The sequence below is a fragment of the Calypte anna genome, chromosome 15 (genome assembly GCF_003957555.1).
Source record: "Calypte anna isolate BGI_N300 chromosome 15, bCalAnn1_v1.p, whole genome shotgun sequence".
Classification (NCBI taxonomy): domain Eukaryota; kingdom Metazoa; phylum Chordata; class Aves; order Apodiformes; family Trochilidae; genus Calypte; species Calypte anna.
Window position 1 is genome coordinate 2,871,432 of NC_044261.1, and position 22,703 is coordinate 2,894,134.

Below are 22,703 nucleotides of genomic sequence, written 5' to 3' on the forward strand. Positions count from 1 at the left end.
GCCCATGAGGCCACAGACATCAAAATATAACCAGCCCACTTCCCAACCTGAGCCAAACAACTCCAGATAACTGTACTCAAACATAAAGCTGTAAAACATCTCCAGCTTTCCTCCCTCCTTTCAGGTGTCAAATCCCTGTAAAACTGACCCTGTGTGCAGTGCAGGCTGAACAGCACAGGTTTAACACAGATTTAAGGTCATGTATCCCTTGGACACTGAGGAAGAAGCAACAGGAGCTCTTAGATGAAAATCCCAGGAACCCATTCCCACATGAGGAAGAGATGTTGCTTTGCAGCCAGGATCTGGGATCAGACAGTGAGATGACAGATTCCTAATGCCAATAACCTGCTTCACAAAAGGGTTTCTGAAATTTTTCTGTTACCACCCAAAAGCTATGTATAATAACTGCAGTTTCTTTTGCTCTGCAAGTTCTACAGTTTCAGACAGCAGCCTGGCTGGGTAATTATCACTATAATTTGAAGCAGAGAGTCAAAGTACCAGCAGTCACTTAACAGAGTGTTTGCAAACATTTTAAAAACATCTGCACAGGTTCTGTAAAACATTCAGGATAAATGGATAGCACAACAGTTGGTTTGGATAAAAGGTTTACTGGCCTGGAGTCAGGGATGATGCAAATGCACCAGAGTCCTGCCAGCTCTGCAGCCCCAACTCAGAACCCAGGGGGTCCCTGGCACTCCCTGTGTCTCCCTGTGCAGTACCATGGGCTCATCAAGGCCACTTCTGTCCCCAGAGCTGGCAGCCCAGCTGTGCTGATAGGAACAGGGCTGCTCACTCCCCATCATCTGGAGCACCCCAGCAGTTTGCTCACACCCCCAGCACTGCAAACACTCACACGTTTCAGAGGAAAAATGGGTTCAACTTGGTTTTCCTGCTTTGGCTCAGCCCAGAGACAGCACCTTGCTGACTGCCTCTCCCAAAGGATGCTAAAAAACCCTTTTTCTCCTGCTACACTGTTGGGTCTTGTCTCAAGGTGCACACAGGCACAGTGCTGTTCTCCTGGTTCCCAACCCCAGGGAAATCACAAGCTCACTTATGCCAGACACACGTATGGTGGCAAGTCAAAACAGTGATGTCAGAAACAAGAGGAACAGGAGGTTACAGCAGTGACAGCTGAAATGAGAGTGTTCCCATTGCTGCCATGTGAAGGAGCTTCCCTGAGATCACTCTGCCACGAGGCACAACACTGAAATGGGTTTGAAAACAAGCCCTGGGTGAAGCTCCAATTACTGGAGCTGACAAGACTGCAACTGCACAAGGAATACAAAGTTCTTTAGAGAACCTTCAGTTTCTCTAAAGGTTCTTTTTCTTCAGTTTTGCTGAGGAGAGGGTGAGAGGCCCATGATTCAAGCAAAGGCACAATAGGAAAGACCATCCTAATGGCAGATGAGTTTGGATGCAAGGGGGTTTTGGACCATTCCCCCTCATCTTCCCTTCCTGGGGAACAGAAGAGAAGGAGAGCACTCACATCACTCAGCCCTTTTGGAAGGCTTCTCTCCTTTTCCTGGGAACTTTATAGTCTTTTTAGCAATCAAAGAAAAGAGCCAAGGGGAAGTCTGAATTCATCATGCTCCAAGCAACCTACAGTGCCCTGCTCTCCCTTTAAAAAGCAGCAGATGTACTGTGTGCATTAATTAAACAAGAGCTTATGGATTTCAGAAGCAAATCAACTCGTTTACAATAATACAAGTACAGCACAGCCAGAAATAATGTAGTTGTACAGAAGGAGTGAATTTAAAAATAAATGTGTGGCTGTAATCTCCAGATGCTGCTCTGGCTTGCTGGGCATTATCCCAGGGAAAGGGAGTTGGTTTGATACATGAATAAAAATGAGAGCCTTTAGCACAAGCTGAAATCTGCCATCAGCATGGACAGAAAGGCCCCCATGTGCCAGGCTGCCCATCTGCTGAGCTCATTAGGAAAACTTGGCTGTGTCCTGACAATCTCCTGCACAAAGCTGCATCACAGCAAGGCTTGGTTTTCCTCTGGGAAAATCATTATTTGGTGAGAGTCCAAAGGGACATTCTGATGGTGCTGCTCAGTAATGAGGGCTGGAGGCACAAGGTCCAGGGCCAGGCCCAGGAGTGCCACCTCCTGCTGTCACCCAGGAGGGGAAAAGCTGAGTCACTGCACCTGAGAGCAGAGGGAGAGGTGTGGAGAGAGCCTGTACAGCAGCTTCCATCTGCCCCTTTCCCAATGGGAATCTTGCTCTGGAGCTGTGGGAAGAGACTCACTGCTTTTGACCCATGGTCTAAATTAAAAAGATTTAAACCACTCCCTAAATGAAGTGAAAATGCATTGACCCATCAGTGCACTGAGCTCCAACAGCCCCTTCCAGGACCCCTCAAGTGCTTCATGCTGGGAGTGGACACAACTATTTGGAGGTGGAAGAGGAAGGAGCAGGACAAAACTACTGGAAATGACAAACTCTGCAATCCATTATCCACATCAGGCCCAGTGCTTATGCCAAAAAAAAATGTAAAGCTGCAGCAAGGTGCCAGCCCACTCTCCTCAGCTGAGTCTGTGCCCCTGAGGTCAAGAACAAGGAGGAGAAAGAGCACATCTCTGCATGACTTGTATTTCCTCCTGTACTCTACAGGAGGCTGTTTTGATAAGGTAGGAACAAGAGACTCATTGCCTTTTATTAACCTGCTGGAAATAGCTGAGAAGCTCATTGTGGTTTCTGTAAATGCAGCTGCCTTGCTGAATTTAGTGTCTCTGTGCACAACAACATTCACTTTGATACTTTCCTATGAATCTTTTCCAAAAGGCCCCATGCTGTGGCAGGACAACACAAATCCCTGTGCTGGAGCAACGTTTGCAAGCAGGGAAGGAGGGACAGAAGGTTGCAGGATGAGTCTTCAGCTCAGGGCAAAAAGAGCCACCTGGGGCACAGCTGCCATGCTGATAATGGTGTTTGCTGGTGGAAGGACATTGCTCCCCAGTACCAGTGACAGGGGGAAGAGGGATTAAGAGGATGTGGCAGTTCCTGCAGGTCTGCAGGAGGAAAAGGTCTGGGCTGCTCAGTTTCACAGTCAGAAAAAGCCTCCAGGCTTACAGAAGTAACTTACAGATCTGCAACAATGGAAAGACTGCTATGAAATTTTCATGAGTTGTGCCAAAGGATACATTTCTGAAAGTTCGTTTGAAGCAGCTCAGGAATGTGATCCCGGGGCTCTGATAACGAGTGACAAATTTGTAACATGACCTCTGTGCAAGGGAGCAGCCCTGGCAGGGGACACAGGAACAATCCCCTGAGCCTGCTCAGTACAGGGGACTTGGGTTCCTTTGCCAAACAGTCAGACAGAACAATCCTCACATGCAGCTGATGCCTGCTGCACAAACCAGTGAAGCTGCTTGGGTTCAGGATGTCTCATCCAGAGCACCCTGACACCAGAACCCTGCTCCTGCTCCAGGGCAGGCATTGCAACTCAATCTCACACTTGAACTGGACCAAAACCAGCTGAGGACACTCAGCTCACCCCCACCTTTCCCAGGATCAGGTCAGCCAACTCCAAATCAACGTTCAGAGATGCTTTGAAACGAATACAACACTCAGTTCCCAGTTCTGCCTCACCTGCCTTCTCTCACACTATTTCTACATTTGCTTTCTGATCTCCATCCTGCAATTACAGCACCACAAAAAAGGCAGCTCCCTCACTACCTCAGCTGTCAAGCTCCAGGATGAAAGCTTCTTGCTGTTGTAATCCAGGTGCAGGAGAGCTGTTGGATTCTCCCACTGCCACTGAGCAAGACTGCTGTTAATTTATTTTTTTTTGCATATATACCTGAAATTTATACCCCTCTGATGAAAATTCAACACTTTCCTCCACCTTGCTTATCAGAGGATGACAAAGCAGTACTCGAGTTTCACAGCTGCACCAGCCTCAGAATACTGCTGCTTCTGTTCCTTCCAAATTTTACCTTGAAAGAAAGGCTTGATGCTGCTTTATTGTGTCCAATTCATAGGTTGATGAATCACTCCTTTTCCGTGGCAGCTGCTTCTTTGGATCTTCTCCGTTGCTCCGGGGAATATCAATGTTGCTCCTGCTGAGGTGTCTGCTGGCTTCCAGATTAGAGCCACTGGAACAATAGCTGTTGTTCACCATTATTCCAGGAGAGAGCAGATCAGTATCCTGGGATTTGATAGAGATAAACTCAGTACTTTTGACAGCTGAGTCAGGAATACACAGACACTATAACCTCTTTCATCCTCCTTTCCCCATCTACCCCAAGATCCAGTTGAGGGCCAAGCAGTGGGGTGAACATCACACCCTCTGGTATGAAGCAGATACACCCAAACTGAGACACAGGCACCTGAAGACAAACTTGCCACTGGTGAGGAAAAGAGACTTTTTTGTTCCCTGAAAAGATCCTCACTAAAACCAGGACCACTGTGGCCAACAGATGTGTCCCCTGAAGCCAGCATTACCTGGACACTCACAACACTCCCTCGCCGACTGCTGTTCTGGCTCTCAGACACAGTCTGGTTGCTGTAGCATAAGGCATCAAAGCCCAGGATCCCTCCAACACAGTCCCCTACCAAGCAGACCTGAAAAAGGAAACAGAAGCAGGGGGAGGAGGGAAAGAAAAAAAAAAAGATCCTTGACTTCAGTTTAGAGATGAGAGAGTGCTGTTTTATACCCAGGAAAGCTGCAGCAACAGGAAGCCCAATGCTTTCACCAGGGAAACTGTCCTGTGGAGGAACATCCACCCAGCCCCTGCAGCCTTTGGTTGGCACACACAGAGCACCCATCCCAGCACTAACTCAAGCCTCAAAAAAATCAAGCTTGATTCCCTCCTTGCCAGCTGTCCCTGCTACTTCATGGAAGCTTCCCTGTGCATACCCTGAGGAGATAACAGCAGAGAGGCACAATAAAGCACAGAGACTCCTGGGCAGGAGAGCAGTCTGAGCTCCTGGCACAGTGGTGGCCGAGAACAGCTCCTGGTGGATAAATCCCAGTGCAAGGTGACAGCCCAACAGCTCAGACCTCACAGGGCCAGAGAGGTGTGAGGCTCAGTCATGGTCTTTTATGGAGTGCAGCAGCTGCACCATCCCAAAAAAGTAACCCATCTGTGTGACAACTCCAGCACAAGCTGCTGAGGGTCCTTGGAAGACTGGAATGCTTAAAGACCCCTGGTTTGCAATGGAAGTAGAGATCATGTTTAGTAACAAAGCTGGCAATCCTGATTTGGAAAGGTGTCACGTTGTAAACTGATTAACTTCACAGCTTTGTAGCTTCATTTCTGAAACACAAGCTCAGACTTTGCTTTGAATCCCAAAGGTTCAAGGCAGAGAATAAGCAATAATCTCTCTCTCTCTCAGAAAGAAATGGAAGCACAACACTTTCTTACTGCAGCTCAACACTGTCATGTTTCCATCCCTCCCCAGAGATTACTGGAAAAGAGCCTTTCAGAAGGAAATTGCTTCATTTGCTCTCCCCTTCACAGAGGCTGTAAAAAGAGCTGCTGGCTCACCTGGCCATTGAATGATGTGCCCTCCTGGGACCTGATGAACTCACTGTAGGCTTGGTTGGCTCTGACAATGACTGTGGCTACAGCTTCTTGGTACTGTGGGGAGGATGTTGCTAGCAGAGGGAGTGCAGCAAGGGGGATGTGATCCTGGCTGTTGGACAGGCAGCCTTCATCATAACTGTATGGGCTGAGGCTGGACAGGGCAAGAGACATTGGGAATATTCAGCCTAACGTGCACAGCAGGGAAAACCATTTGCAGACAGTACAGGCAGTGTTGTGGTTCATTAAAAAAAAATAAAAAAGCCTCAAGATAGAAAGGTCATTTATTCCACTGTATATGGGCAAGAGCTTAATAAATCTTTCCCTCCTGTCAAACGTAAATCTTCAAGGACAACTTACTTACAATGATAGAACAAACCTCAGACAAGGAATTAAAGCATCAGTATTTATTGGATTAATTAGAATAAATCAATCTCTGAACTCTTGCTGCATGATTACTGTATTCACTGCAGCTAAGTATGAAATGGAGATTGAATGCCTCACTAGTGTATTAATAAGTGCATTCTCAAAGCCTGGTCAGAGCTTTCAGTGTTACAACCCACAACATTTTAGGGCTGCAAGAAAAGAAACAAACAAAAAAGCAAAATGAAAAGAAAAAAGTGAAATTTTATCTTTCTCCCCATGACAAAGTAGCATTGACTCACCTGGACACCAGTGAAAATGCTTCAGAGCAGATGGCAGGGCAAGGGACCAGCCTGATGGCAATGTGCCCAAGAGCAGCTGGGTAATGGACCCTCATCACTGTGTCAAACACTGTTGTGATGGTGTTAACATCTCCCTGCTTAGAGCTCTGGTCACCACTTCCTGAGTCCAGGATGTTCCCTCCATGGAGTACCAGGAGGAGGACATGGATTTTACTTGGCTGCAGTAATGGCTGCACTGCTTCATCCTAGGTGGGAATGAAAAACAACATGGTAGAAAAGCTTATTTTACAAGATTACATTTGGTCCAAACAGAAGGAATGCTGAAGGAAAAGAAAGAAAAAGCATTAAATTGTAACCAGGTAAAACAGGGCAGCAGTAAAGACATTACTTGTGTGCATTAGGGTGGAAAATAAAGAAATAAAAGATGGGTGTTGCTTGCTGTTGGGATGCTGAGCTCAGCTGCAGCAGTTGACACTGAAACACACTCAGCAAAATCAACAAACAAGATCCAACAGGGCAAGTTACTGGTTAAAGAAGTGATAGGAGGAGATTGTACCATTGCACCTGCTTGCCTAGGACAGAAGTTATAAATGAGACTTGAGATTTGCACATACTGCTGCAAAAATGGAAGAGAAAAAGACTTCAAGACCCTGTGACCCAAGGACTGGCCTTGGAGACTGCTGCATGAACACAGCAAAGGTTTGGATTGTGGCTCTCCAGGTCCTTTGCTTATCATGTTGAATCAATTCCTTGTCTAAAGGATGTAGGCTTGGGGAGGAAAGGAAAACATAGATGAACTCCAGAGCAGGTTATCATTAAGTGCCCTGGCCAAGAAGAGCTGTAAGCCCCATCCTGAAGCCCCTGAAGTAGGTACAGGGGAATCCAGTGGTGCTGGTCACATATTATGAACAGCAGAGTAGTAACTCCCTTTAATATCTGTTCTCTACCAAGGGTTTTAGTGGTTACGGCTCCCAGACAGATTCAAGTCCCCCACCTCAACACCTCTGGGTTATGTTAAAGCAGGTGCTGCTCCTTCCTCCTGTGCCTTATCCCTTGTGCTAACAGAGACAGCACCTGAGAAGAGGTCAGGCAGCTCCCTGTTGTGGCAGAGAAATGGCCACAGGGAGGGGGTGGAAAAGGGACAGAGGGCAGCACTATATTCAATTTGAGAATTTTTTCTCATTTTAACATCTTTTGTCATTTGAGCAGTGCCTGACAAAATGACTGACTCTCTGACAAAGCTTCTGGGGGGAGGGAAACATGGCCAGGCACACATTGGCCACCTAACAACTACCTTACATTTTTACCAGGTCACATTAAAGCATGTCTTAATACACAGCCCACCACAAGTATTAAAATTCACATCTAAGGCTGTAATAAAGATTTTCCAGACCTCCTGCATTAGAATGGCCTTTAATTATTTAGTGCCATTACAGTGTATTAATGCCTGCTCTTTAAACTCCTGTTTACAGTGCCTGCAGGGTGAACTTTTCCCTGGCTGGAGGGACAGGAGGAGCTCTCAGTATCTCAGCACTATTTTTGCTTTCAGACAAATGTTTTAAGGGCTCATTTGGAGACCAGCATGAGTCACCAAGCTCAGGTCATCAGAGGTTTATCAGTTGTCATTTGGAGCCTTTCTCTTTCAGTTCATTAACCTCTGCTCTTGAAAGAAGTGGGGAACACTGCAAGTAACCACTGATTAGTTTAGGGGTGGAGGTGGCTGTTTAGAACTTTCTTGTAAGATCTGGAGTCACTTAAGACACCTGATTAAGATTCCTGAACTTCCTTTTGGTGATGGAGACCTGAAAATCACTGCAACAGTGGCTGGGAGTTTCATAGTGTTTCAGTAGACTGACTGTGAACAAGTACAGATAACTGTCTTTTTCATCTCACTTCCAAGTCTGTTCGTTTTCCCAAATGAAAGCAGAAATTGGAAGGTGTTAAGTCTGTAACATCCCTCTGAAAAAAACAACAAGCTCTTCACATCATCCTGAGCTCTAAGTGCTGTGGACTATGTGACTTGCTTCCCTTGAGGTGGCTGGAGCCATCCCTGTCCCCAGTCACCTGCTCTCCCCATGGCCCTTGAGCTCTCACTCCATCCTGAACAAGCCAAACAACCAGGATCTGACAAGCCTGGCACACAGTGTCATACCAACCCCCTGCTCCTGGTCTTTGACAGACCACAGCAGGACACAGGCACTCTGCAAGCAGCTACACCACCCTGCAGCACAGAGGTGTAAGAGTAGGATGAGCACAGCCCCCCCCAAGCTGCACTGTCTCACCAGGACACAACTGCAAAAGCCTGGATACACAAGCCTGGAAAGCTGGGGTAGTGTTATTATTATTTAGTTGTTATTTGATCCAGGCTATGCAGTAATTGGTTTCCAAACAAGCCCCTGAGCAGCTCTGCAGAGCAGGCTCCAGCCCAGCTCTGTCACTTGGAGCACAGCAGCCCCTGGGCTCTCCTGCTCCCATCCCCACTCCAGCTCATCCAGCATCAGCAGTGCCTCAGGCAGCAGTTATCCCCACAGGATCTGGATCTTTTCCAGCTGGATACCTGACACTACCTGCACATACAGAGCACTTTCTATATAACATTTAAAAGTTGGGTGGAATAATCCCTTAAACCCAACCACAGAGCATGGCAGGGGGGCTCCCACAGAGACAACACCCAGGTGACAGCCAAGGGAGCTGCATCCCCCTTTGCCCCACACAGACACACCCCAGCCACAAAAAACCAATGCACTTACTTCAATGATGCTGAGTGTCTCCACACTGGAGCCAACGTGGTATTCTGCTGATGTCTCATGATACAAATCACCTGGAAGCACAGAGGTTTCACCATCAGATGCTATTAGCCAAAGGCACTGCTTGTGCTCACACCTCTCAGCCTCTTCTGCCTCTTCCCTCCTTGGTTATTCCAGCAAATTGCCCTCTCCCTCCCTCCTTCCACCCCAGAAACCTGGCCAATACTGGGTCCCTGATTTTCCAGCCATTTCTCCTCACTTCAGGGAATACTGAGGACATCAGTGAGCTCTTCCCTCATTACAGTGACCCGGTGCTGTTGCTTGATTAAACAGAGCAACAACGGGAGGTCCTGGTACAATTGTCAGAAATGGGTTTGGGGGAAAATAAAAGGAATTGTTTGAAGTATGCTGGGGGAGCAGAGCTTTAATAAGTTCTGGCATCTGTGCCTCCACAGACAAACTTTGTAGCAGAAAGCCCAAGTGTCATTTTCCACTGTGCTGTGACAGGGATCAATCTGGCTGCTGAGCCAGTTTCCTTTTGCCATTTCCTAACGAGGAGCAGAAAATAAAACCGAGGCAGAGAGAGGGAAGAACAAAAGATGGAGCAAGAGAAAGAAGAGTCAGGAGAAATTCAAGTAATTTAAGACAGAGCTGGAGTATTTCATCATTGCAGGAAAGAATCCTGGCTGTTGCATAAAGGAGCCTCATCAGTGTGGAAAATAAAAGAGAATCAAGAGCTACCCCAGCTCCCACTGGGCAATTCTTTTTCAGCAGCATCGGGCACTCGTTTTTATGTTCTGTCTCAGCTTCTCTCTTTGTGAGATGAGGATAACAAGTTTTACCTTTTTCAGAATGTGGCTATAACAATTACCTGGAAAGACTGGAAAGTATCACATGCAGTTTTACTTCAGAAAAAAGATAAAAATTACCCTGGACATCATCGCATTCAGGGGTTTCAATTTTATCCATCAGATCATTGGAACTCCATTTGGTTATTTCTTTCGGGAACATTTCCTCATTGTCAGACAAGTCCTCTTTAAAAAACAGATTTTTGGACAGTCACACACAAATACGTATCCAGACAAAAGCACAGAACAGAAATAATAAAAAAAAAAGGCCCCATGACTCTATGTAACCTTATAAACACTTGGATGGGTTAAGTCATAATAAACCATGATACTTTATTAGCTTCTGTCATATGGAAACCAAAAGACCCTTTGAGAAGTAAACAAAATGTTTTTGATGCAATGATTTAGCAAGCAAAATTCCTCAAGGCATGGAAAAAAATAACACAGATTCTAAATGCTACTGCTTCAGGTAGTGGGTTTGATGTTTTTCTTGCCATACCCTGGTGATGCTAAAGCAGCCAGGATGCTCCAGTCCCAGGGAGAGAACAAAATACCATTTGCTACTGGGATCCTCCCAGTCCTGTCTGAAAGCTGCAGGAGGCCCCTGGGGGAAGCAGTGCCAAGAATCACTGCTGTTAATAAGACAGCACCTCTAAGGATCTAAATCATAAAGGAAATGTGAACTCCCTGGGTTATCTTTAGCCTGATTTCCTTCAGAGATGAGACCAGAGAGGTGTCTGTGTCTGCCATTCCCCTCCTCCCTCAGGATCTTCTGAACCCCCTGGTTCATTTCAACAAGAGTTGCTAAAGAATAAGGGTCCCCAGACATGATGTTCCTAGAAGTGTAATTGCAAGGATGGGACATACAAAGGGGAGACTCTGTAGAACATCCTGAAGGTAACACGGACTGATAGCCTTCTCTGCAGCAGACAGCAGGGGAGCTCCACCAGGTTTCTGTCAAACCAGAGGCCCTCCAACAGCTCCTGTGCCAGGTGAGACCAAGGCACCCTGCAGCCTCCTCACCTCCTGCTTCATCCTGGCAGGTTCTTGGGAAGGACAAAGAGCCCCAGAATTCCCACTTGAACCCACAAGAAACTGAACACCAGGAATTCAAATCTTATGGAGAAACATTTGGTAAGGAATGCTAGTTAATTTTTTTTTTCCCACATTGAGGATATAAATTTTACTGTTAGAGAGGTTAAGTGCTTTCTGATTTACTTATTGTTCCATGATTAGTATTTCTTTCCTGAAAATTCTGGGCTTGTATATTGAATAAGGATTTATAAACACAATAATAAGAGCAGTGATTACAGATGTCTCAGAGATCTAAAAGCTGTAATCTACAGAGTCTCAGACTAGGATTCCCCCTGTCTTGTTGCTGTACACTTACTAAGAAAATAATTAGTTGAAAGAATCCTAAGACGGGGAACAAAAATATTATGGAATACATTCATCTTCTCAACAAACATGAGCAATAGCTTAACAAAAAAAAGTATATGAAGGGGACAAAGTGCAGAGCCAAGTGAAGACCATTTATTTTTAGGAGTTTCTATTTACACTTTGACCATAAAAAGAGAGTGACCTGGAAACTTTGCATCAGCATACCATTTCCTTTCTCAGCTATGGAAAAAATTTGAGCAAATCCCCATTTCCCTGTACCAGGGAGCACGGAGCTACCTTTCCAGAGCAAGAGGGAAAGCACAAGCATGCAACACACATGTTGGCAGAGAATTAAGAGGAAGATTGCACTCAAAGCTCCTCCAGCAACTTAATCTAAATATTAAACTTATTTCCTTGAGAGGCTTAATTACAGCCCTTATTTCTGCTCAAGTGATCACTGAGTGGGATATTACTCCTGTTATTAGCATTTATTACAGGATAGATATTAGATCTGACTGTATTTGTCACTATCTTTACCAGAGAATGCCAGTGCCTGAGGATGAGTGGGAAGCCAGCAGCAAGAAATCTTCTGGGGCTCAGGCTACACCCACTGCAGGGTGAGGAAATGTGTGTGTGTGGAGGGGAAGCACTTCTGAGCAGCTCTGCTGGGTGTTGAGTCACAGCCAAGCTGTGCCAGTTCCCATGGTACCAACCCCACAAACCTCCCTGGCAGGATGAGCTGATGGCCCCACTCCCAGAGCTGGGGCTGGGACATGGCACCTGCAGGCCAAGGGACAACAGAAGGTCCCTCCAAAGATCAGAGCACACAAAAAGGCTTCAACTCAAACCCCAAAATCCTGTCGAGGATGGGCAGACTTTTCAAACCTAACTGTGCAGGCTGCAGAGGACAAGTTGTACATAAAGGGATCCGTGCTGTGTGCTGGCAGGAGAGGAGCTGCTGCTGCTCTCAGCAAGCTCCTTGCTGGACTGCAGCAGAGGTGCTGATACCAACCAAGGCACAAGGCTCATTTTTGTCAAGTTTCCTTCCCAGGCCTTTTTGGAGTCTGTTTAGGACTCCCTGGGAGCCTGGACCCCAGGCAGAGCTGTGTCAATCTTGAGTGATTTTAAAAAAAACAACAAATCAGATGATGGATAGCAAGGATGCCTTTTCAATTACTCACTCCTCTTTTCCTGTATGTATTTTGCTACAATTCATCCCTTACAGAGTTGCTGTAGATGCAATGGAAGTGGATAAACAGAGACACATAAACTAAGTTGGCCCATCCTTTTCCATTCATCCCCCAACCATTCCAGTTACTGTTGTGCAGGTCACTCCAATACCATGGCACTTTCTACCCCAGAATTTGAGATGCATGAACTCTTCTGGAACACAATTCCATCAACTGAGATTGAACTTGAGCTGAACATCAGTGAAACTCTACAAAACTGGGGTGTCATCTTTTAACAACTCCATTTCACAGAAAGGTCACCAACATCACCAGCACACGTTGCACACCTAACTCAGATTAGTGTTACCATCTGTGGTCTGGAGAGATGGACTTCAGAGAGATTCAGGCTTAAATACACATAAAGTACAATATATAAAATAAGTGCAGTGGAAAAAAGCTTCAGCATAAATGTATACACAAAGGAAAAAAAACAAGCACAGCTTTCTCCTAGGATGGGCAGCCAAAACTGCTATGAAAACCCTGGAATCAATACTGATTAATTTTGATACCTGAAGTATCCTGTTGCATTCACTACTGTATTTCTTTAAATGGGAGAATAAGGAGTTAATAAAGGCAAACTTGGGTCTCTTCAGGCCCAGACAGGACAATTAATCTTACCTCCTACTGATTAAAAAATAAATTAGGAAAATAATCAGTCATGCTGAATCAGAATCATTAAGGCAGCCCCACAGTCCTGTTAGCATTGCTGAATTTTACCCATGCTCATCTGCATGGAACAAAATAAGGTCCCAAAGGTTAAGAGTGTCCGAGATCCCTTCAAATTGATCACACTGAATCTGAAATGTTGCTGCATAAATAGAAGAGTCTGCTGGGGATGCTTGAAGAGACTGCACTGATGCTGCATGTACCTTGGTTAGAAAGGAACAGAAAAGTCTTGCTTCCCCTCTCACCCCCCACCCCTTACACCTTCCATTCTCTTACCCCACCATTTCAGGAAACAAATGAGGGTGATTGAGGCTCCACATACCATGTGCATCAAAGAATTCATCATCTGAGCTGTCATCTGAATCTCTGGCAATGCTCTGCATCCTCCACTCCGAGATACTATGGCGTGAGGGACTTGCTGGCAAAAAGAAAAAAGCTTTCTGTGAAATGCTCTGCTGACAAGACAGAGAGTTGCCAACATGATCTTTGCTGGAGGAAGAGTCCTGTGTTCTCTATGAAAATTCCCTGCTGCAATATTAAAAACACAAAAGGCTGATGATGCTGGCGTGATGTCAGCGTGCCGCTTTACAGCTCCTGTTTGTTTACTTGTTGTTAGAACCTGCCAGCAAGATGCTCCATGAAAGCAAGCTGTCTCTATCACTCTTCTGCTATTTTGAATGGCAGCTATTTATAATTGTTAGTAGGACGTGCAAAATCAGCTGGGTTTTAAAGTTTGCAATTAGGAAGGAAGCAGGCTGATTGGAAGCTTTCTTCATGCCTCTAATCAGCACACAGCCCATGCCTCTGCTCCTCTAACTTTCGGGTGGGTAGCTAAGCAGAGCAGCCTGGATAGAAATAATCTGTTTTCTGGAAGGAAATTGCTTCCACACAAATTGGATTAGAGATCTATTTAAACTTTAAACTTGAATGATTTAAGCAACATGCTATCCAGCTTCTTCACAGGGAACTCTCAGAGCGGCAGCACTGATGGAGCATGGAGAAACCCAACGCTCCCTTTGGGTTTTGCCCTCCTGTTCTCACACCTACCTGTTCCCTCTCATTTTCCCCTCCAGAGTTCCCTGTGTTTATATTTAACACACTACAGCTTTTTGCCCCTCTCCCCCTTTTTTTTGTCTCAGATATAATTTAGCAATGATCCAGCCTGAACTCTTCTTGGCTGGGCTTGTTCCATACCAGGCATCTGCTGAAGAGAGCACTGGCCAGAGAACAACAACCAGAAGGCTTCTCCCCTTTTTCTGATGGCTCTTGCATATCCCACAGCTCACACAAAGCATCCACCTCACCCAATACTGCAAAAACCTGAGGAGACTGTGACAAACTCTCACTGAGCATACCCAAAGATGCTGAAAGGTTCTGGTTACTCTGACAGCCGTCTGAGCCCTTTCATGTCATTGTTAAATCTCTAAATCTTTTTTTTTTTTTTTTTTCTCATTTTGCTGCCCAGTTTTCACGTGACAAGAGGATGGAGACCCTGAGTGGAGTCTCAGCATCAGCTCAGCAGCCCCCAACCTACCCCAGCACCCACCCCTTGGGAAGCAGGGAGCGAGGAGGTGGGCAGAGCCGCGGTAACGCACGCTGGAGCGGCGTCAAGGCACTCACATAACAGGTACTAAAAATAGAACCTCTAATAACATATGGGATGGTGACAAGGGTCCTCCTGTCACCAGAGGTCTTGCTTGGATGGGAGAGAAAAGATTCAGACCTTCTGGAGCAAAGGCATCACTTCTTTCAGCTGGAGGGAGCCATAAGTCGAGCCAGCCCTCCTTGCTTCCATGTGTTAATATGCTGCCAGCATAAAGAGGGATTAAAATATCTGTGTGACGTACTTCCCAGCACATCACCATTCCTTTTTTTTGGGTTTTTTTTCATTACTTTTTTCCCTTGTAAAAGCAGAGACATTCTACAGTTTAAAAGAAATTCGTGAAAACCTTCAAGTAAAATCCTAAGAGGGCTGAAAACTCCAGCTTCCGATGAACATCTCAGCACTGGAAGAAGGGTTCATAACAAAGGGCATAATCACAGACATCAGTATAAAATCCTGGTGCAAAGTAGCCAGCATTTTTATCTGTATATCATGATTTATGAAGCATCTGGTAGGTTCTCCCCTGGGGCTCACTCCAGTGAGTCATCACAAGGTAAAACTACTGCTCATGCACCCTGTGATGAAATCAGGGATGGAGTGGTAAATATGGAGTGGTAAATAAAAAGGGAAACTCAACTCACAATATTTAGTGCATAGGAGAGATGGAGAAGCTTCACTCACCCTTTCTGGTGTCACTGGAAGAAATGCAGCCCCTTGGGCTTTTTAGAAAAATCAGGATTTTTTTTGCCTTAGGGCTACGACAGCTCCTACCCAGCTATCTGCTGTGCCTGACTCAAAGGAGAGGGAATTGCTGAGGGTTCAAACCTTCTGCCTGTAACTCACTGAGGATTTACCCCTTGGAACAGAATGATCTGAGGAAGGGAAGGGTACAACACAGCCAAAAAATAGAGCAGACAGCCTAGGAAGGGGTGAATGATAAAATTCAGAACTCAGAGCTGAGTCTTTACAGGATGTTCACAAGGGCTTTAACAGCAAAATCCTGACAGCTTGCTAAAGGGTGTTTAAAGGGAACACAACCATGAGCCATGGTCCCACCTCATGGCAGGCTGGGACCTTTGGCTTCTGCACAGCCACCTACACCATCCCCAGGGGAAGGAAGAAGCCCTCGCCCACTTTTTTGGGGGGATTCCTGCCTTAATTTCCCCAACTGCTGCTTTGTTGTGTGAGCTGCACTGCAGCACCCATGGAACCCAATGTTCATGTCTCAAATGGGTGCCACAGTGGAAGGGACAACCCTGGCCATGGAGTGACAGCTCCTGGAGAACATGAGGCAGGTAATAGGGACCCAGTTCTGTGACACAGCAAAGGAGACATCCAGAGAGGGAACACCACTGAAGGACCAGACCTTATGAAAGCCCCCAGTGGCTCCCAAGTAACAGAGACTTTTGTGAGTCTTCTGAACCCCAGCCCAGCTGCTGCCTGCTCTCCTGTTTTTCTTCCAGCTATTCTGCTTTTGAGATTGGCAAGAATTCTGCCATCTGCCACCAAGTCACAGTTATGGGGTGACTACAAACATTCCCAAACCTGTAACAAATCACCTGAGAAGTCTGAGCCTCCAATACCAGCAGAGAAGGCCTCTGAGTTCAAAGGACTCACAGGAGGAATACACATTGTCCTAAAGGTGCCAGGCACAGAAAGACAGGGTTGTATCTCCCCAAAACCCACCCATGCACCTCCATCTCTTCAGAAAAACAATCCAGCAGCATCTTACCTCCTCTCTTTGAAGATCTTGAGGATTTGGAAGATGTGGACCACTGCTTGGTGAGTGACCTCGCAGAGCCCGTGTCCTCATTACCAGCAGCATCTTCTGTGTCAGCAGGTGAAACTGGGCTGGCTTCAGCATCCTTCTCACCAGGAGCATCTTTGGCACCGTGCTGCTCTGCATCATTCTCACTGCAGAACTGGGCCATCTTCTGAGCCAGCATCAGCTGTGCCTCCTTCTCCAGCTGCCTGATGTCCTCAATGGTGAGTCCATACCACTCATCCTGCCAGCACCATGCCTGCCGGTGGGCACGGACCATGACCTTCCTCAAACCTAAAAACCAGAATGTTCCAGTCACCAGTTCCTCCAGAACTGCAGGAATTGATGCATTCCCATCCCCAAAACCTCAAGACACTGCTGTATCAATAGCAGTGCTAGAAGCTGCACCAAGGACCTTCACATACCAAGAGTCAAGATGGCAAATTGGCTGCTTCATGTGTTTTCTCTCCTCATTTCTTGCTAACCAACCATGCACTGAAAAATCAGCTGTCTTCTGCAACTGCTTTTAACTGAAGGAATGGATTTCCTAACTCTGAATCCAGGATTTTGTTCTGTGGCTACCTGTTCCACCAGGGAGGAACCAGGCACAGCTATAACTGCAATTCCCATGGAGTGCTGGGAAGCTGTAACATTTGGATCTGGCCTTCAACATGAGGTATGTTCCCAAAAGGAATAAAAATGAGGAGGAAAAAAAAAAAAAAAGAAAAAAGAAAAAAAAACAACACCAACAATAAAACCCACTGATTCTTCAGTCTGGGGGAGTTTCAGGTGGTTCCCTGATGAACATTACATAGCCCACCAAATTGTAGCATGCCAGAAGCACATCCCACATCTGCAGTGCTAAGCCCAAAGCCTCTCCTTTCCCTGGAAATCTGGTTCCTGCACCTGGCTTCTCTATCAGCAAAACAGCACCACAAACATGAGCTTTGAGATAATGGGATGGGAAGCAAAGGAAGGGAGGGAATAAAAATGCTTTATTTTGCAGATGCCATCTGTCTTCTGCTGCATGAGAAAAATGAAGTGGGTAAAGCCAATTTAAAATATTTCAACGTATCATGTATTTGAAACTGTCTAAATAGCAACACTTCATGCTCCTGAGCAGGCAACAGAAACTTCCCTTCAAGACAAACTTTTTGGCTAACATTATTGTGCCACCAGTAAAGTCAGGGAGGATTTTCAACCAACGTTATTTGCTTAAAAGCTCGTGCCAGGTCAAAGCTCCAAACTGCTTTTTATTGCTGATGGCAACACACAGCAGTAATGGTGCTTTTAAAAGCTTCTATAAATACTGACAAACTAATCCTCGAGAGGCCTTATGAAAAAAAAAGAAACAACAAACAAAACCCAAATGAAAACCACCAACATTTAAAATAATCAATTAATACTGTCCCCTCTTTAATTACTGGGAAACTGAGGCAGGGATGGGCTGAAGAACATGCCAAAAGCAGCACTGGGATTTGTTTTCAAGGAGATTATGGATCTCTAATCCTCCACTGCTAAGCCTGGAGCAGAAACACCCTGTGCTGAAAAGCTGGCAGGGCAGCCAACCCCTCACTAATGGGCCAAAGACCACAGCCCACACCACCACTATTAGAAGCCAGAGGTAATCACCAGGTTATGTTAAAATCATTTATGTTTTAGGAGCTGCAGATCGAGCTCTAAGCACCCCCAAGAGGAAAGCAAAGCTTGGAAGCCACCTTCCCTTTCCAGGGACATGGCCAAAGCTGGATGGTCCCACTGTGCACCAGGTTTCTAAAATGTTTCCAGCAATATTTGTATGGAAAGTTTCAGGTCTCACTACTGCCAGTGTCTGTGCTCTTCAGCCTAAATATCCCTTTTGTTTTCAGCAATCACTTTTTTCTAAATCCCACAAAAAACCCACTTTTTATAGAGTTATTTCCTTCCAGGCCCAGGCACCTCATTTTCTGCTCTGGGTTAGTTCTTAAGGGTACCAACCATCACAAGTCAACCTCTCAGGAGGAAATAACCATTGAGATCAGCAGCTAATGCAATGGAGCAGCTCAATTTGAACTTCATTTGCACTGCAAGATTAAATATATCAATATTTTATGCATTTCTCTGCCTGACTTTCAAACAGAGCTCCATGTAGGAGAGGCAAGTGTGAGCCAGCAGACTGTGACCTTCTGGGGGCAGAACAAGAAGCTCTGGCAACCTAATTCTGTTCAACCTTAGTTGAGATTCAGAGTTATTTCTCTCACCAGATTACTTTTTGCAGAACTACAGGAGAATGTTTTAGCCTCCTGACCTCTCATGATGATTGACAACCAGCTGAGCTTAAAAATGAAGATTAAACTCCCCAAACAGCCACACTGAAAGCCAAGAAAACATCATCTTGCTGTAATTCAGTCCCCCACCATCAAAACCATCCTTTGGATTTCCATCATGGCCAATTCTACCTTGCTTGAGACACCTTGAAAACATTCTGGGATCGGAAGTGAGCAGTTTCCTCTCTCTCATCCCAAAGCTTCCTCAGTTCCAGGGCTCAGCAACCCCTGCTCACACTCCTGGGATCAATGCACCAACTCCTCACAAATTCTATATAAAGGCACAAGATGCCACTGACCACATCCCTTTGTTCTAATATATTAAAGGAACATGAAAACCACTTGAGGCTGAGAAAAGTCTCCTGAAATTCCCCTCTGCTTTCTTTCACTTCATCTCTTCACACAAATCACTGCTTCCTTTGATCAGACACCCCAAGTCACCCTCCCTTCAAGCCTTCTCCTTTTGCTAACAGGAAGGTATCACAGCACCCCATGGCTCTTGAGCCTCTATTACTCCATTCCAGTTCTGAAGTCAAAGCCAGATTATTTTCCTAGCCCCTGGCCTGCCCCAGGATGTGACAGCAATGCTGCATTTCTCTTTCTTCCAGAGAGAAAACCTGGAAGAGAATGAGGCTGTCTGGGTACAAAAGAAATTTGAAAAATAAAGTCATGGCTTGCAGAAAAATTCTTCATTGCTAGGGATGGAAAACTTAAGCAGTCCCTCAGAGCACAGCAGTGAGTGTATCACTGAATTAATCTTCAGCCTGCAGCACTGAAACCTTCCAACAGGCAGCAGAAGCCCAGAGGAGGCAGCAAGTGCCTCCATGCAGCTACTCATATTCAAACTCCAGCTCCAAATGACTGACCTCACCTGGCTGGACACTGCTTCCCTCCTGTGCAGTGGGAAAAATCCAGGCTCAATGCATGGTTTTGGTCAAAATGTTAGAGGAAAACTGAGCTTTTATATGGAAAGTGAAAAGGAGGGGAAAGATTAGACTCAGGAAACTGTGTAATTGGGAAAAAAAAATCTCATTTTAACAGATCAGAGATGCCCATCAGGATGGTGTTGAAGGTGGCCAGGGCCCAGTTTGCTTTCATTTTTCTCTCTGACAGGAGAGGAAGTGCAAACACCTCCTGCTCACCAGGAACAGCCCCTATCCTATACTCAATCCCAGACACACTGCTTTTCCAGTGCCTGGGGACCAGCTGCAGCACATCTGGCACTTTGCCTTTGGCTTGCTGCTGGCTGGGAGGAGAAGTTGGGTACAGAACCCCACCTGACACCTTTATTCCAGGTGGGACAGAATTCAACAAGCTCCTGGCAATGCAAAGATCCCTCCTGCAAGCACCCGAGCAAAGCAGCCCAGCAGTACAGAACTGCAGGGTAGGAGATGCTGTCCCAGAAGCTTTTTTGGTGTGAAGAGAGAACTGAGCAGCACAAAGGAATCAGAGAACATTTTACAGTAGGTTTCCCACCTCCACCCAGCATGCATAACACTCATCTGAGCTTTATTTCCCAGAATACGAGGGTAACCCCAGGGTCTCAACAGGCAATCAGAAGTAATAGGAACAGCTTTTTTTTTTTTTTAATGTAATTATGCAGGTACCAGCTCATTTTTGCAGTTAATCAGTAGTTAACAAGACTACTACTTTGCTAGAGTGTGCAATGCTAAAAAAAAAATCAATCAAAGGAAACCACACATGGCCAATTGTGCAGATGCAGATTGAGTTCAGAAGTAGCTGTCCTTGTCGTGTTGATTTAATTATAACATTTCCCACTGTGCTGTGCAGAAAGCTCTGTGTAGAGTCTAGCAGGGTGCAAACATTTAAATCATTTGCCTTTCAACTCCCCACCTCAACAACTCAGAGACTGCCTGGATCCAGGAGGTGCTGCCTCTTGTCAAGGATTTGCCTGCAGACTGGGTTGAATTTCTCTCACAAAAGGAAGGGTAAATGTCCATGAGATAAGCCAGGACAGAGAGGACTCTTGAAGCTGAATTTCCAAAGCTTTTGGTTTCAGTTCTGGGTTATCCAAATTGAAGTAAAAATAATAAATAGTAAAAACTTCATTTAAAAAAAAAAAAAAAAAAAAAAAAAAAATAAAAAAAAAAAAAAAAAAAAAAAAAAGGGGAGAAAAGACAAAACAAACAAAACCAAAAAAGGTCCAAAAACACCAATGAAAAAACCTCCATGAATCTTGACCAAACCTCTTCAGCTCATCACCTAAAACAACAGTGCAGATACCATTGAACATGCACCCAAAGCCTTTTGTAACCCCCTCCCAAGTCCTGGCAGCAGGCAAAGGTTGCCTGATCCTCCTTGGGAAACACTACCTGGTAGTCCCAACAGATCCATCACCTCATCCAGACAGTTCTGGCTGTCTGAAGATATTCAAGCAAAGGTAACCTGCCCTCAGACCTGCTTGGTTCCCCACCTTCCCTTGCTCAGACCTCTCACAACCAAAGCCAATGGTCCCAGGAACTTTCCAGCCAGGGCTTAGGTGATGCAAACCTTCTGTAAAAGAGCTTTCACTGGGCAACAATTTGGGCATATTTAGCCTCAGAGGCTTAGACAAAGCTCCAGTTCCTGGGATGGGAACACACTTTCCTGTGGTATATAATCAATAACCTGCACACAGCCAATGCACTTATTTAACAGTAAAGGAATTGTAGCCCACGTGCACCATTAGGAAGCAAGTGGGAGAAGAACATTATGCAGTGCCAGTCCAATTAAACTTAAATTCTATGGGAAAGGAGTAAAAAAGCATACAAATATTACAGCCAAGTAGACTAATAGCCCACAATTTTAGTCTGTGTCTCAGGCTGTCAAAGCACTGAGTAACTGTCCAATTAGTCATCTGAAAAAATGGCTCTTGAACTCAATAAGACTGAGAACATTTCAACACCATCCCCCAGAGTTACTCCCTCTGCACTCAGAAGCCTTTCTACATCTCACAACCCATCCATTACCTAACTCAGATGTTTTGTTCTTTCAAGCCTTCTCTAATTTGAGTTTGCAGCACTACCAGGCTGCCCCTCTCCTTGGGCAGAGTTTGCTCTTTCTTTCTACCTTGGTGGCCCTGTACAGAGAGAGATAATTCCACAAGGAACTAATTTGCAGGAGCTGGGAACAGAGGAAAGCAGGAGAGAAATGCCAAGGCAGGGCATGGCCTACAAGAACATCTCTGGCATCTGAGAGAGCATCAGGTGCACAAAGCATAAAAAGGTCTCCAACTGCTTTGGGTTCCCAGCTGAAACCCCAAGGCTGGGATCAGCAGAGAAGCCTGGTCAGTCACATTGCAGACACCTTTCCAGAGTGAACATCCTCATCCCCATCCCCACCTCTCCCTGGTACACGTGCTCCAGCACTTTTTCCACTCACCAATGGCTTCCCCATGGCAAAGGAAGGCCACACATCTGCAGATACCCAAAGCTTTTGCTTTCACTTTATATTCATTCAACTTAAGTCTTGCCTGAAAGACTTTCCTGATTTTATGCATCTTAACCAGTTTGAAAAACAGTATTTGCCATCATTATAGGAGAGTGGAAAAGCTTTTGAAAGGCAGACAATGAGCTAAGCTCTCCACACAGCCTCAATCAAGAGGAAAATGGCAGGCAATCTTTCATGAAACACAAAAGAAATGTTTCTAAGGGACCACACTTTAATCTATCCCCAACACCTCTGAACAACTGGCAGAGTCACATGTTGCTTTGTTATTTCACAGATACAATGGAGCACTTACTCTGCCCCCACGTTTTGCAGTGTACACTGAATTAACCCATGTCCCCAAAACACCAAGGGACTTCACTGCAGAGAGCCACTTGTAATAGAGTCCATAACAGCCCAAAACTTCCATCTAGGGCCAAAGTAAAACCAAAGGAGCTTTAAGAAAGCAACCTGTCACTACTCAGAGAGCTGGGCTGTTCTCTGCTGCTTTATCAGTGGTTTCCACAGCACCCTGAGGA

General features: G+C 45.6%; 1 protein-coding gene across 2 annotated transcripts in view; it reads right to left on the reverse strand.

The window, feature by feature from the left end:
- Positions 1-22,703, reverse strand: part of PITPNM2 (phosphatidylinositol transfer protein membrane associated 2) — a 127,881-nt gene that overhangs the window by 23,391 nt on the left and 81,787 nt on the right. For both annotated transcript variants that reach the window (XM_030460289.1, XM_030460287.1), the window contains exons 7-14: positions 16,403-16,726; positions 13,390-13,485; positions 9,874-9,978; positions 8,948-9,018; positions 6,198-6,442; positions 5,497-5,686; positions 4,451-4,570; positions 3,943-4,154 (exon numbers count right to left, since the gene is read on the reverse strand). In XM_030460289.1, the coding sequence (XP_030316149.1) occupies positions 3,943-4,154; positions 4,451-4,570; positions 5,497-5,686; positions 6,198-6,442; positions 8,948-9,018; positions 9,874-9,978; positions 13,390-13,485; positions 16,403-16,726 (1,363 nt within the window). The remainder of the gene's footprint in view (positions 1-3,942; positions 4,155-4,450; positions 4,571-5,496; positions 5,687-6,197; positions 6,443-8,947; positions 9,019-9,873; positions 9,979-13,389; positions 13,486-16,402; positions 16,727-22,703) is intronic.